The sequence below is a fragment of the Capricornis sumatraensis genome, chromosome 5 (genome assembly GCF_032405125.1).
Source record: "Capricornis sumatraensis isolate serow.1 chromosome 5, serow.2, whole genome shotgun sequence".
In the NCBI taxonomy this organism is placed as follows: domain Eukaryota; kingdom Metazoa; phylum Chordata; class Mammalia; order Artiodactyla; family Bovidae; genus Capricornis; species Capricornis sumatraensis.
Window position 1 is genome coordinate 61,350,094 of NC_091073.1, and position 16,708 is coordinate 61,366,801.

At 39.0% G+C, this 16,708-nt stretch overlaps 1 protein-coding gene across 1 annotated transcript in view; it reads left to right on the plus strand.

The window, feature by feature from the left end:
* The window catches only part of DOCK4 (dedicator of cytokinesis 4), a 472,233-nt gene that overhangs the window by 301,288 nt on the left and 154,237 nt on the right, over nt 1–16,708 (plus strand). The window contains exon 17 of the mRNA XM_068972403.1: nt 14,721–14,877. Within this exon, the coding sequence (XP_068828504.1) occupies nt 14,721–14,877 (157 nt within the window). The remainder of the gene's footprint in view (nt 1–14,720; nt 14,878–16,708) is intronic.

The window sequence follows — 16,708 nt, forward strand, 5'->3', positions numbered from 1 at the left end:
GATTTAAAATAGCTCAACTGGAATTCCATCATGTCCACTAGCTTTGTTCGTAGTGATGCTTTCTAAGGCCCACTTGACTTCACATTCCAGGATGTCTGGCTCTAGATGGGTGATCACACCATCGTGATTATCTTGGTCGTGAAGATCTTTTTTGTATAGTTCTTCTGTGTATTCTTGCCACCTCTTCATATACAAGCACAAAACATAACTGTCCACCCTTGGCTTAGACATAGGAGCATTGGTCATATAACCCTTGTTTTGTTACAGACTGTGAGAGAAATTAAGTAGCATACACCTGTAAAATTAAATTAAAATGTAAGTAGCATGGAAAACTTTAGCATAAAAGTAAGCCAAACCAGACTTCCCTGTAGCTCAAATGGTAAAGAATCTGCCTGCGAGGCAGGAGACCAGGGTTCGATCCCTGGGTTGGGAAGTTCGTCTGGAGAAGGGAATGGCAACCCACTCCAGCATTCTTGCCTGGAGAATTCCATGGACAGAGAAGCCTGGCAGGCTACAGTCCGTGGAGTGGCAAAGAGTCAGACATGACTGAGCAACTAACACAGTCTAACACAGGCTAAATCAAGCAAAGAAAAAGAAAGGAAAAAAAGCTAAGATAACTTAATATGTGGACTTGATCTCAGCCCTGAAGGCTGCTAATGTGGTGGGTAGAAAGTGCTTTCATTCTGAGTAGTTAATACCATTACACAATCTTTTAAAATCTCTGCCTCTGCTGATCTCTGGCTCTCCTGCTGAGAGAGCATCTTTTGTGGCCTCTGAAGTAGAGAAAGCTCCTCTTCTGAAGTCCTGACTCTAAATCTCTTTAAATGCCCCAGTGCATGTAAAGATACCATTCTCCATCCTTTTGTAAAGAGTTTCCATGCCCTTTCTCTATAAGGCTTATTCCATACAACATGGCAACTTTCTACCTGTCCTGGTTACTGTCTTCATTGTTCAGTTTCTAAATCATGTCCAAATCTTTGTGCCCACATAGATTGAGCACACCAGGCTCCTCTGTCCTCCACTATCTCCTAGAGTTTGCTCAAATTCCATTGAGTCTGTGATGCTATCTAACCATCTCATCCTCTGTCGCCCTGTTCTCCTTTTGCCTTCAGTCTTTTCCCAGCATCAGGGCCTTTTCCAGTGAGTTGGCTCCTCGCATCAGGTGGCCAAAGTAATAGAACTTCAGCTTTAGCAACAGTCCTTCCAGTGATTATTCAGGGTTGATTTCCTTTAGTATTGACTGGTTTGATCTCCTTGCTGTCTAAGGGACTCTCAAGAGTCTGCTCCAATACCACATTTTGAAGGCATCAATTCTTTAGCACTCAGCCTTCTTTATGATCCAACTCTTTATGTCAGCAAAGAGATGTCTGTGCTTTTTTAATATGCTCTCTAGGTTTGTCATAGCTTTCCTTTCAGGGAGCAAGTGTCTTTTAATTTCATGGCTGCAGTCACTGTCCGAAGTGATTTGGAGCCCAAGAAAACCAAATCTGTCAATGCTTCCACTTTTTCCCTTTCCATTTGCCATGAAGTGATGGCACCAGATGCCATAATCTTAGTTTTTTGAATGTTGAGTTTCAAGTCAGCTTTTTCACTCTCTTCCTTTACCTTTATCGAGATGATCTTTAGTTCTTCACTTTCTGCCAGTGAAGTGATATCATCTGTGTATCTGAGGTTATTGATATTTCTCCCAGCAATCTTGATTGCACCTTATGATTTATCCAGCCTGGCATTTCATGTGATGTACTCTGCATGAAAGTTAAATAAGCAGGGTGATAATATACAGACTCGATGTACTCCTTTCCCAGTTTGAACCAGTCTGTTGTTCTACATCCAGTTCTAACTGTTGCGTCTTGACCTGCATACAGATTTCTTAGGAGACAGGTAAGGTGGCCTGGAATTCCCATCTCTTTAAGAATTTTTCTGCAGTTTGTTGTGATCCACACAGTCAAAGGCTTTAGCATAGTCAGTGAAGCAGAAGTAGATGTTTTTCTGGAATTATGTTACTTTTTCTGTGATCCAACTAATGTTGGCAATTTGATCTCTGCTTCCTCTGCCTTTTCTAAATCCAGCTTGTATACCTGGAAGTTCTCAGTGCACATACTGTTGAAGTCTAGCTTGAAGGATTTTGAGCATTACCTTGCTAGTATGTGAAATGAGTGCAGTTGTACAGTAGTTTGAACGTTCTTTGGCACTGCCCTTCTTTGGAACTGGAATGAAAACTGACTTTTTCCAGTCCTGTGGCCACTGCTTGGTTTTCCAACTTTGCTGATATATTGAGTACAACCCTTTAACAGCATCATCTTTTAGGATTTGAAATAGCTCAGCTGGAATTCCATCACCTCCACTAACTTGTTCAGAGTCATGCTTCCTAAGGCCTACTTGACTTCACACTCCAGGATGTCTGGCTCTAGGTGAGTGACCATACCATCAAAATTATCTGGGTCATTAAGACTTTTCTATATAGTTCTGTGTATTCTTGCCACCTCTTCTTAATCTCTTCTGCTTCTGTTAGGTCCTTGCTGTTTCTGTCTTTTATCATGCTCATCTTTACATGACATGTTCCCATGTTGTCTCCAATTTTCTTGAAGAGATCTCTAGTCTTTCCCATTCTATTACTTTCCTCTATTTCTCTGCATTGTTCATTTAAGAAGTCTTTCTTATCTCTCCTTGCTGTTTTCTGGAACTCTGCATTCATTTGGGCATATCTTTCCCTCTGTCCCTTGACTTTTTTTTTTCCTTAGCTATTTGTAAAGCTTCCTTAGACAACCACTTTGTCTTCTTGCATTTCTTTTCCTTGGGGATGGTTTGGTCACCGACTCCTGTATGGTGTTACAAACCTCTGTCCATAGTTCCCTTCTTAATCCTCATAACAACTACTGACAAGACTTTACCACTCTGCCTGCCTCACCACTTCCCCTGTCCTTAACAGAGAAAACAGAAGCCATCAGACAAGAACTTCCTTAAATCCATGTGTTCTCTCCTTTGCCACCTGCACACTTATCTGCCTCCTTCCTTTCCTTCCTGCTTCCTGTCTCAGGGGTGGGGCAAGACTCCTTCCCTTCAAGGCTAATGCTTCCACCTGCTTCTCTCAGGATCTTCCTCTTCTCCTGGCTCCCTTGGGACCTTGCTTCTATTAGCATTCCCTCTTGTTTCCTCTCTTTTGGCAGTGTTATCAGATTTTTAATACTCAAGCCTTTTTTTTTTCTTTTAATTTATTTATTTTAATTGGAGGCTAATAACTTTATAATATTGTAGTGGGTTTTGCCATACGTTGACATGAATCAGCCATGGTTGTACACGTGTCCCCCATCCTGAACCCCCTTCCCACCTCCCTCCCCATCCCATCCCTCAGGGTCATCCCAGTACACCAGCCCTGAGCACCTTGTCTCATGCATCGAACCTGGACTGGCGATCTGTTTCACATATGATAACATACATGTTTCAATGCTGTTCTCTCAAATCATCCCACCCTCACCTTCTCCCACAGAGTACAAAAGAACTGTTCTATATATCTGAGTCTCTTTTGCTATCTTGCATATAGGATCATTGTTGCCATCTTTCTAAATTCCGTATACATGCGTTAGTATACTGTATTGGTGTTTTTCATTCTGACTTACTTCTCTCTGTATATTAGGCTCCAGTTTCATCTACCTCATTAGAACTGATTCAAATGTATTCTTTTTAACGGCTGAGTAATATTCCATTGTGTATATGTACCAGAGCTTTCTTATCCATTCATCTGCTGATGGACATCTCGGTTGCTTCCATGTACTGGCTATTATAAACAGTGCTGCGATGAACATTGGGGTACACGTGTCTCTTTCACTTCTGGTTTCCTCAGTGTTTCCTTCTGGTTTCGATCAGTGGGATTGCTGGGTCATATGGCAGTTCTATTTCCAGTTTTTTAAGGAATCTCCACACTATTCTCCATAGTAGCTGTACTAATTTGCATTCCCACCAACAGTGTAAGAGGGTCTCCTTTTCTCCACACCCTCTCCAGCATTTATTGTTTGTAGATTTTTGGATAGCAGCCATTCTGACCAGCGTGAGATGGTACCTCATTGTGGTTTTGATTTACATTTATCTGATAATGAGTGATGTTGAGCATCTTTTCATGTGTTTGTTAGCCATCTGTAAATGTCTGTTTAGTTCTTTGTCCCATTTTTTGATTTGGTCATTTATTTTTCTGGAATTGAGCTGCAGGAGTTGCTTGTATATTTTTGAGATTAATTCTTTTTCAGTTGCTTCATTTGCTATTGTTCTCTCCCATTCTGAAGGCTGTCTTTTCACCTTGCTTATATTTTCTTTTATTGTGCAAAAGCTTTTAAGTTTAATTAAGTCCCATTTGTTTATTTTTGCTTTTATTTCCATTACTCTGGGAGCTGGGTCATAGAGGATCCTGCTGTGATTTATGTCAGAGTGTTTTGCCTATGTTTTCCTCTAGGAGTTTTACAGTTTCTGGTCTTACATTTAGATCTTTAGTCCATTTTGAGTTTATTTTTGTGTATGGTGTTAGAAAGTGTTGTAGTTTCATTCTTTTGCAAGTGGTTGACCAGTTTTCCCAGCACCACTTGTTAAAGAGATTGTCTTTTCTCCATTGTATATTCTTGCCTCCTTTGTCAAAGATAAGGTGTCCATAGGTGCATGGATTTATCTCTGGACTTTCTATTTTGTTCCATTGATCTATATTTCTGTCTTTGTGCCAGACCATATTGTCTTGATGACTGTGGCTTTGTACAGGAGCCTGAAGTCAGGCAGGTTGATTCTTCCAGGTCCATTCTTCTTTCTCAAGATTACTTTGGCTATTTGAGGTTTTTTTGTATTTCCATACAAATTGTGAAATTATTTGTTCTGGTTCTAGTGAAAAATACCGTTGGCAGCTTGATAGGGATTGCATTGAATCTATAGATTGCTTTGGGTAGTATATTCATTTTCACTATATTGATTCTTCCAATCCATGAACATGGTATATTTCTCCATCTATTTGTCCTCTTTGATTTCTTTCATCAGTGTTTTATAGTTTTCTATATATAGGTCTTTTGTTTCTTTAGGTAAATTTATTCCTAAGTATTTTATTCTTTTCATTGCAATGGTGAATGGGATTGTTTCCTTAATTTCTCTTTCTGTTTTCTCATTGTTAGTGTGTAGGAATGCAAGGGACTTCTGTGTGTTAATTTTATATCCTGCAACTTTACTATATTCATTGATCAGCTCTAATAATTTTCTGGTGTAGTCTTTAGGGTTTTCTATGTAGAGGATCATGTCATCTGCAAACAGTGAGAGTTTTACTTCTTCTTTTCCAATCTGGATTCCTTTTATTTCTTTTTCTTCTCTGATTGCTGTGGCTAAAGCTTCCAAAACTATGTTGAATAGTAGTGGTGAGGGTGGGCACCCTCATCTTGTTCCTGACTTTAGGGGAAATGCTTTCAATTTTTCACCATTGAGGATAATGTTTGCTGTGGGTTTGTCATATATAGTTTTTATTATGTTGAGGTATGTTCCTTCTATTCCTGCTTTCTGGAGGGTTTTTATCATAAGTGGATGTTGAATTTTGTCAAAGACCTTCTCTGCATCTATTGAGGTAATCATATGTTTTTTACCTTTCAATTTGTTAATGTGTGTAGTGTATTACATTGATTGATTTGCGGATATTGAAGAATCCTTGCATCCCTGGGATAAAGCCCACTTGGTCATGGTGTATGATCTTTTTAATGTGTTGTTGGATTCTGATTGCTAGAATTTTGTTAAGGATTTTTGCATCTATGTTCATCAGTGGCATCTTTGTCAGGTTTTGGTATTAGGGTGATGGTGGCCTCGTAGAATGAATTTGGCAGTTTACCTTCCTCTGCAATTTTCTGGAAGAGTTTGAATAGGATAGGTGTTTGCTCTTCTCTAAATTTTGGGTAGAATTCAGCTGTGAAGCCATTGTTCCTGGGCTTTTGTTTGCTGGAAGATTTCTGATTACAGTTTTGATTTCTGTGCTTGTGATGGGTCTATTAAGATATTCTATTTCTTCCTGGTTCAGTTTTGGAAAGTTATACTTTTCTAAGAATTTGTCCATTTCTTCTAAGTTGTCCATTTTATTGGCATATAGTTGCTGATAGTAGTCTGTTATGATCCTTTGTATTTCTGTGCTGTTTGTTGTGATCTCTCCATTTTCATTTCTAATTTTGTTGATTTGATTCTTTTCCCTTTGTTTCTTGATGAGTCTGGCTAATGGTTTGTTAATTTTGTATATCTTTTCAAAGAACCAGCTTTTAGCTTTGTTGATTTTTGCTACGGTCTCTTTTGTTTCTTTTGCATTTATTTCTGCCCTAATTTTTATAATTTCTTTCCTTCTACTAGCCCTTTTTCTTTAAAGACAAACTACATTGCAATAGCTACCACACTGTCTCTTCCTGTCCCATCTGAGCCACCTGCAGAAAAGGCTGGTCTTCACTCACTGTCTCTACTTCCCTCCATCCCATTTGTCCCTTGGGCTACTTTCTGTCCTCGAAGCTCAAATGAAGTTTTCCCCTCAAGGTCACTAGCACCTACATGGTGTCCAACCTTCTAGACACTTCCTAGATCTTCCTTTACTTGACTTCCCTATAACATGTACTATTATTGATTACCCTTCTTGAAAATCCCACATTTCGTGGTCTGACAGTGTTCTCCCGAGTCTGATCCTTCTACTCCTTTGAGTACTCTTCTCTCTTATCTGTATTTAAAAAGAAATTCTTTAGTAAAGTATATTTTTGTTGCATGTGCTCAGTCACTCAGTCATGTCCAACTCTTTGTGGCCCCATTAACTGTAGCCTGCCAGGCTCTTTGTATGAAATTTCCCATGCAAGAATAATGCAGTGGGTTGCCATTCCCTGCTGCAGAAGATCTTGCCACTCCAGAGATCGAACCTGCGTCTCTTGTGTCTCAGGAATTGAACCTCTGTCTCTTGTCTCCTGCATTGGCAGATGGATTCTTACCACTAGTGCCACCTGGGAATCCCCTAGTGAAGTGTAGTTAACTTAGAAACATTGTGTTAATTACTGCTGTACTGCAAAATGACTCAGCTATACACATATATCTTCTTTTTCATATTCTTTTCCATTATGGCTTATCACAGTATGTTGAATATAGTTCCCTGTGCTATACAGTAGGACTTTGTTATTTATCCTTCCTATATATACTAGTATGCATCTTATCTGCATCTTAAATGTTGGTGTTATCATGGATTTAATTTTTGGACCCTATCTGTGTCTTCTGTACTCTGGAACCATCTCACCCACTTCTGTGGATTAATTTGCTACGCCTCTGCTGATGATGTCCAGATCTGGGTTTGTAGTTCAGGCTTTTACCAGCCTACTGAGCATCTTCAGTGGGATCTGCCAGAGATACCTCTTAACTCGGCTTGTCCGAAACTGAATTTTTAAATTCCATCTCCATCCTCTCCTGTAGTGAACTGAAACCTTCAGTTTTTCTTGACTGCTCACACTTTATCTCAGTCTAAACACTTGGTTTCATGACCAGTCACTGCCTCCTCCTTGGTGGTTCTTTAAGAAATTTAAACCAGAGACAGATATCAGAATCAGCTCGAGTTTTCCTCCTTTAAGAAGTTCAGAGTAGTTGCAATCCTTTTTTGGTCCTAAAAAAAAAAAATCACATTATTTAGCCACACTGAACTACATATAGTTGTCTAACTACACCTGTACTTTTTAAAAACAGTTGTTTTTTCAGTTAGAAAAGAGTTACAAAAAAAGTACAGAGAATTCCCATATACCCTTCACCCAACTTCTCCTTATGTTAGCATCTTACATAACCACAGAACATTTATTGAAACTAAATTAACCTCAGTAGAATACTGTTAACACAAAACTTATTTGGATGTTACACATTTTTCCAGTACTTTTATTTTTCTCTTCTGGGATCCAGTCTAGAACCCACATTGCATTTAGTTGCCATATCTTCATCGTCTCATATATGTGTTTTTCTCCCTGTGTCCTTATATGTTTTGTTTCTTCTGTATAACCTGTCTTTCTGTCCCTTTCCTGGCAAGCCTCTTAGTCTTTCTGACTGAAGTCAAATAGCCTTTTTCCCCACAGAGTTTTCTCTACTTCCCTGGCAGAGCTAAAATCCAGGGGTCTTTACTGCTGCTTTGTCATCAGTCTTAACAAATAAGTGCAGAGGTCAGACATATAATGCCCTCATGGACAGGTACTGTTTTTATTTCCTTGTTACATTCTTTATACTGAATTAAAAGACTCAAATAGTAGAATTTTAATACATGTTTAATACTGACATTAAGAATGACGAGTCATGTTGAAAGGATCCCCAGAAGATGTTTTTCTGCCACAGCTGTTTGATAAATCTGGTTCAATTAACTGGTAGTAGTTTCAAATGGATTGTCTGACTTACTATAGTTTTTAATTTAATTCTCTACATCCTGAAATTATGGGCCCCTTAATTTGATTAATATACTATGAATCTCTGTACCAGTTAATATCTGAAGAAATTTCTTGTTTATTTCTCTCAATTTATATAGCTTGCATTTTTGTACCTATCACTTTTCTGGATGACTGTCTGTGGCTGACCGTTGCATCTCTTTCTTGTGCTCAAGACAGTTGGCAAAAAGTGGCCTGGGGTATGATGCACAGTTCATTGCTCCACCAACTGATTTTAATTCTGGGCAAAGAAATAGATTGTGAGCCAGGCTATATCATCTCAAAGAAGACAGAGGCTACTACAGCTGCCGCAGAGCCTTTGTTTTAACTCTTCTTTAATAATCTAGGGAGTCCATCCCTCCTGTCAGATCTGATTTCAGTCTCAAGTAAAGCAGCAGGCTGGCTTTCATCTCCCTCTTCTCTAATTTGTAGTAAATTAACTTCATGCGATTTTAAAATGACTTGCACAGATCCCACCCTAGCAAAGCAAACACAGAGAATTGTCCTTTTCTGTGACAGTGACATTGTTTTGTTCCCATTATCCAGGTGCATCCTGAGGGGGTTGTAGTCATGTGGCCTTGTCTCTCCTAGGAAGAATGGCTCAGTTAATTGTTCCCGCATCTGTCTGTGTGTCTCCCCCATCCAACATAATACCAGCAAGACTTTTTGCTTGTCTGTGTCTGCTGCAAGAGGAGGGGAGGATATTTCTTCTTATTCTAATATCCATGTTGCCTTGTTCCATGCTCACACTGGATTTGATGAAAAAAATCATCCCTATGCTAAAACAAAAATAGTTGCATTACAGGTGTTCCCCAGAATGCAAGTGATCTGTATTTAACTACTCATCGGTTTAGGGATGTAAATGCGTTTTACTGTGGTGACAAAACCATCCATCAGAAAACACAGTGATGTAGTTTTGTGCAGAGCTACAGTTTTTTACTATTCAGATTCACAGGCATTCAGACATCCAGCCACAACTCTTTTGCACTGATATTTCCATGCTGTACTTTGCCAGCTTCATTTCTGTGACTTCCTTGACTTTTAGCCCTTCACCTGGGGGAAGACTGCTCCTACCCATTTATTCTCTCCCATCCATACCCTTGTTCAGACTCCTCCTCACAGTCCAGACTCTTTTCCCACCTGGTAGAAGAGTGCTTGGGAAATTCACAGCTGACTCTTTCTCACTCCCTGGCTTCTGCTGGTGAGCTGAGCATTTCCTCTGAAGGGTCTGGACAGCCTTTTTGGGCTTAACCCTTTGCAACGTCTGCCCTACAGGCCTATTTTCTGGAACCTGTTTCTAGTCTTCACTGCTCTTCAGTCTCATTTTTTTTCTGTTTCATCTAGTGAATGAGCAAATTATCTCTGACTCGTCTGTTGTGTTCCTAGACTCCCGTGACATGCCTCCTCTGCTCCTATGTGCTTCTCCTCCCCACCGCATCCAGATCACGTGATCCCTTTTGCTCCCTGGGTGGTTTCAGAACACAGACCAGCCATTTCACTGTAGGACTCACAGGCTTGTTAGGTATGAAACTATTTCAGCTCTAAAGACCACTCTAAGCTCTCTCCCAGGGTGTTTCCCACAAACATACTTTGTGTGTGTGAAAAATGAAATCTTGGGGGTGATCTTTCTTAACCATACCCACCATTCAATATGTTATCTGTTAATTAATTTTAAATTTGTTACAGCAAAACTCAAAACCTGGTTAAAACAACAGTGGAAGAGCCATTGTAGTCACGACTGCTATTTTGAATAGTAGCTGTGAGCATGAACTTTAGTTCACATCTTGGCTCTAACTCTCACGAACATTGTACTATTGAGCAAATCACATAAGCTCCTCAGGTTATGATGTTCTGCCTCATAGGATCATTATCAGAGTAAAAAAAAACAGATGCAGAGTGCTTAGCCTGACATTTAGTAAGCCTTGTAAATGATGGCAAATGCATGTAAATAAATGTAAATGCAGACCATGGGGTCACAAAGAGTCAGACACAACTTAGCACGTGACTTAGCCACTGAACAACAACAACAGAATGATGGTTGCTTGGATTGCCTTTAAAATCTCTGGTGCTGTGTGATGTGTTGAGGATGCATGCTGAAAACCTCGGAGGACAAGAAAAGGCAGGCTGTGAGATTTTCTCTGCAGGCCACTTAAGTTCTTTGGAAATAGATTTAAACTCTAGCCCTATAGCTAATATATGTTTGACTCCTACTGGACAAAAAAGAAATCAATTTTTGAACACCTAGTATTAGTAAATATTATAATACAGTAAATATTATAGCAAAAAGTTCACCAAGACCAAAGAGTTATTATGTACTTTTCTTTACTAAATTAATAGGTAGAATTCCTCCCCACACCAGCACCAACATACACACAACACGTAACAAAAAACACACTGGTATTATTGGTGGAAGGAAGGTCTTAACTTCTGTGTCCAGAGTAATGTTTGTATTAGGTACTGTATTTTGTGTTGAGTCGTAAAGAGTTGGACACGACTGAGCAACTAAACTGAACTGAACTGAAGGGTGATAGAGTTCAGCTGTAAGAAGGTATCAAGATGTCACAGCTCGAAATTAGAGAGACTCCGATGCTGAGGTCTTGCCCCTAGGCTGGGGGAGAAGTGTAGTGAACTATAATAGGTGGCACTCACCCGGCTACAGTGACTGCCCCCTGTAAAGGCAGCCCCGGTGTCTATTCACAGTGGCTGCACCCTATGGGCAGAACACAGCCATCGCGTCTTCAGTCACAGAAGTGGCTGATCCTTGACTGCAGGTTGAGCGACAGGGGTTCAGCAAGCAGGCATTCTAATAGGTTTCCAGAAGTCTTCAAGAACCAGGCAGTCATTTGTGGGGATGGGGATAAGAAACCAACCTATAGCTTCAGGATTTCTGTACACAGATAGAGCATACCAGACCAGGGCACGCGCCAGCTTCTGGGGAAGAAACCTGGAAATAACTGGATGGTGTCTGGACTGGGTATGAAGCTTCAGTTTCAGTAGGAAGGAGTGGTTCACATACAGAATATAGGGCACACTGGAGATGGGACCAGAGCATGTTACTGACCCTACAAACAAGATCCAGGCAGAAAAAAATAGGGCCAGTGTAGGGTGCTGTGCTCCAAGCCCTGATACCAGAACAAGACTGAGGAGAGGGGATGGTGACCCCAGGTTCCAGAACTTTACATTGCTAAGCACTCTTTATTCAGGAAAGCATCTGAAGTGTTCACATTATAATTATTTCTAAACTATATATGCGTTCTTCTGTCTAAATGAAATATCTTGCAGTAGGATTTGGAGCCATAACGTGAGAAGAGAGTTATGGAGACTGTTTCTTGTGTTTATTAGTCCTCCTGTTACTGGGCAGGTGTGCCGGGAAGAGCATCTTGTAATATTCTGATTTTGTTTCTCTAAGCTTATTAGAGTTGTCTTTCTTAAAGATTTAGTATTTAAAAATGTTTGTAAATCACACAGATTAGCCTAGAATACCAAAGGGGTTTTGCACTTAATTTCCTACCTGTTCCCAAGACACTAGCCTTTAAAATAAATATATACATTAAAAAAATAAAGTTCCTAAATTTATACTCAAAATAAGGTAAGCTATACTGATTCTGTATCTGTTACAATATATTTTTCTCAAAATTTTAATTTAAAGTCACCTTCATTACAGAAACAGTATATAGATAAACAAAAATAAAAACACCATATTCTGATTACTCAGATGATGTTAACTATTAGGGTATATGATGATGTTACCCCTTAGGGTATATCTTTCTGGAGGTTTTTCTGTATGAACTTTTTTTTTTACCCAAATGATGTTATTTATTTTAGTAGACTTTTAAAAGTAGCTTAGTATACAATAAAGTTGAGAGTAAAGGATAGAGACTTCCCTTTCACCCTGTGCCCCGGCATATGTGTAGCTTCCTCCATTGTCAGCATCATTCACCAGAACGGTGCATATTTATTTTAACCAAGGTTGAATCTGCATTCACACATTGTTATTACCCAAAGCCCATAGTTTACTAGGGTTCACTCTTTTTTAATACATAATTTTATTTTTCTTGAGTTTTGGCTGTGCTGGGTCTTTGTGGCTGTGCAGGCTTTTCTCTACTCACGGAGAGTGAGGGTCACTCTCTAGTTGTGGTGCTCCGGCCTCTCATCGTGGTGGCTTCTCTAGTTGCCGAGCATGGGCTCTGGGGCGCACAGGCTTCAGTAGCTGAGGCCCGTGGGCTCCTCCCGGGCTCTAGAACACAGGCTCAGTTGTTGAGGCACACAGGCTAATTGCTCCACCGCATGTGGGATCTTCCCAGATCAGGGATTGAGCCCATGTCTCCTGCTTTGGCAGATGGATTCTATACCACTGAGCTACCAGGGAAACCCTAGGTTTCACTCTTGTTTTTGTGTATTCTGTGGATTTGGACAAATGTATCCATCATCATAATATCTTACTGCCCTAGAAAAATCTTCTGTGGTCTCTCTGTTCATCCTTTCTCCTACTCCCAACCTCTGGAAACCACTGATTTTTTTTTTTAACTGTCTTCATAGTTCTGCACTTTCTAGCATATTGCATAGTTGGAATCGTGGAGTTTGTAGACTTTTGAGATTGGCTTCTTTCACTTAGTGATATGCATTGATTCCTCCGTGTCTTTTCATGGCTTGGTAGCTCATTTATTTTTAGCACTGAAATGGTATTCTGGCTTCTGGATGTACCACATTTATCTATCCATGTACTGAAGGATATCTCGGTTGCTTCATTATATATATTTTTTATTTTTTTATTGAAGTATAGTTTATTTGCAGTGTTGTGCCAGTCTCTGCTATACAGCAAAGTAACTCAGTGATACACATGTAATAGACATGCTTTTTTTAATATTCTTTTCCATTATGGTTTATTGCAAGATATTGAATATAGTTTCCTGTGCTATACAATAGGACCTTATTATTTTTTTAATTTACTTTTGCCAGTTAATGACTTTTCCAATCCTTAAATTTTTTTTAATCTCATCTAGAATTTAATCAATGTATCAATTCCAAAAGAAAATCCTTTTCAACAAGTTTGTCCAAATCCAGGGCCATTCTATTGTATCTGGCTGTTACAGATCTCTTAAGTATTATTTAATCTAGAGTAATCCTTTTTTTTTCCCCCACAAAACTTGACTTGAGGAGTCACAGACAGGCATCCTACAGAAAGTGCCGCCTTCTGGGTTTGTCTGGTTGCTTCGCCATAGCATTCAGCGTGTTGCTCTGTCCTTTGTATTTTCTGTGAAGTAGAAGGTGAGCCTGTCAGTGTCATCCATGTAGGCTCCACAACTTTGGGAGGAGTGCATCGCGAGGATGATGTGTTGTGTTCGTTGCCCTGCATCAGAGGGCCGACAGCCCAATCCCCCCACGTGCAGTTATATTTGTCCCCTTGCCAGTAGGAGGGAATCTGTGTGGCAGCATTGAATGTTCATTTGCTCATCAACAATTTTCCTGCTGATTTTAGCATTTAGCGACAACCCTCGACTAAAGAAAGAATTACACTAGGAATATGAAACTATATTTTTAAAACCTATAATTTCTTTTACGTTTGCTGACTGACATTTTCTGTAGGGATTTCTCACCATAGTGGGATTAGTAGATTATCATGAAATACAGAGTCCTTTAATTGCCTCTTTTCAAAGTAAGGAGTTGTTTAATATCTACCTCAGAGGAGATGTGGGAAGAATTTAAGCACTTTTTAAAAATGCTGTGGTTGTGGGATGAGGGGTGGTGGTAGGAGGGAGGATCAAGATGGAGGGGATATGTGTGTGTGTGTGTGTGTGTGTGTGTGTGTGTGTGTATATATATATATATATATAGTTATGGTTGATTTGCGTTGTATGACAGAAACCAACACAACATTGTAAAGCAATTATCCTCCAGTTAAAAGATTTTTTTAAATGCTATGGTCACTGCAATATGATTTCTTGAGCGCTTCCAATGTATCAGGCTCTATGTAAAGGCCTCATGTAATCTAATTTGTATGGCAGCACAGTGAGGTCATAGAGATAGAAAACGGAAATCATAAGAGGCTGAATAACTTGATACAGTTACTTGTGTGGGAAGTAACAGAGATAGAATTCAAACCCAAATGGGTCTGCATCCAAAATAAGTGAGTTATTCCTCTTAGACATTTTTGTTGCATTTTACTTAAAAGCCAAATTCTGTTTGTAATGATATTTGGAATATTTCCCAGTTCTTAAAAACTAGAAATGGATATTATGCTTAATAATTCTCAAGAGGTCTCTTACCTCTCCCACTTCCATTTTTTAAAATATTTTTTTATAGTGTGAAGAAAACACAAATCTTCAGGATACTACCCGCTACCTCAAACTTCCTTTTTCCAAGGGCATTCTCCTTGGGAATAATAATCAAGCCATGAAGGCCACAAAGGAGTCTTTTTGGATAACATCTTTTCTCTGTTCCACAAAACTCACACAAAACGGTAATGTATAATACTGTTTTATTTGAAAGTCCCTGTATTTAAGTACTCATGTGAATTTTAGTTGGATATTCTGTAAACATGTTTTATGTTTAAGAACTTTGCAGTAGAAAAATTGTTGTTGATCCTTCTATTTGTGGTTTTTAATAAAATAAAAGTAATTGTGACCCAACGAACAGTTAAATGTGTATAGTCTAAGGACTACAGAATTATTCTAGTATTGGAACCCAATACTCAAGTCCTCAAATAAACCATCAAAACCCAGCTGCTTAAAAAAAAAAAGGTGAAGATTACCACCACCTTAATCTCTCTTGCTTCATAAACTGTGCTCATTGCAGGCTTCAGAATAAATGCTGTTTTCTGATTAATTAGATGGATATTACTTTTCTATTCTAGCATTACTTTTTATGTCAGTGATTGTTTAGAAAGTTATGATTAATAAAGCAAGCTCTTCTCCTTGGCAAACTGTTCTGAAAGCACTGTCTGTAATGAAGGAAGTAAAATAAATATTTTTGAATTCTTCATGGTTGCCATGTAAGCCTTCTGGAAAGCATCCTGAATGCCATATAATAAAATTAGTTTCATTCTATTGAAGATAGTCACTTTATAATAAGGTATGTCTCTTCGTTGACTTTAGGATTAGGTTACATTCCTTTGATAAGCCCATGGTAACTTGAATAAGATAAGTGGAATATGCATTTATTACACCTAATCTGCAAAACATCATGGGGCTTCCCAGGTGGCTCAGACGGCAAAGAATCTGCCTGCAGTGCTGGAGATGCAGGTTCGATCTCTGAATCAGGAAGATCCCTTGCAGCAGGAACTGGCAACTCACTCCAGTATTCTTGCCTGGAGAATTCCATGGACAGAGGAACCTGGTGGGCTACAGTCTATGGGGTCACAAAGAGTCAGACATGACTGAGCATGCACACACCACCACCACCACCACAAAACATCTAAGAAAAGAAGTTCTTTCTTCTGTGTGATACAGCTTAGCCCAGCCTACACTAAACAAGCTCAGAACACTTACAGTTGGGCAAAATTAGCTAATACAGAGCCTATTTTATAATAAATGGTGAATGTCTTGCATAACTTATTGGATACTGTACTGAGAGTGAAAAACAGAATGTTTGTATTAATAACCATATTGTTTCTTTACCTTCATGATCGCTTGGCTGTCTGGGATCTGAGGCTCAATGCTCAGCATTGAGGAGGCTGTTGAACTGCATGTAGCTTACCCAGGAAAAGATCTGAACTCAAAAATTGAAGTATAGTTTCTAAATCATTCCATATCACTTTTGCACCCATGTAAAGTCAGAAATCTGAAGTCAAACCATAGTAAGTCAGGGCTCTGTAATGTTAGGCAAAAAACGCTCCTGTGCTTAAACTTTTTAGTGTTATTAGTTCTTTCTTCTGTGTCATATAGTAAGAAATACATATCTTTTCTCAGAACATGGAATGAGAAAAGAAGCAAGTTTTGGCATTATTATAATGACCACTTTTAATGATAGCATCCAATTTGTCAAACAGTGCTACTGTATTTATGTAGGACCTTGGCAAATTATTTTTTTTGCATTCATATTGGGTTTCATTTCTCCCCTTCCAGAGATATTTTTGGAGACATATTTAAAAAATAAACTATGTAATTTATTTTTAGAAAATTTGATTGAAGGTAGCTATTGCCAAGTTAGGTCATTACACCAGACTATCAGAATTCAATGGTTAATGATCTTAATTAAATAAAACCTTCATTGACAGAATTCTGTAATGACTATACAGCACTTACCAAATCTCAGGCTTTTTTGTTTTTTTTGTGAGAAGAGTTTAACCCCAT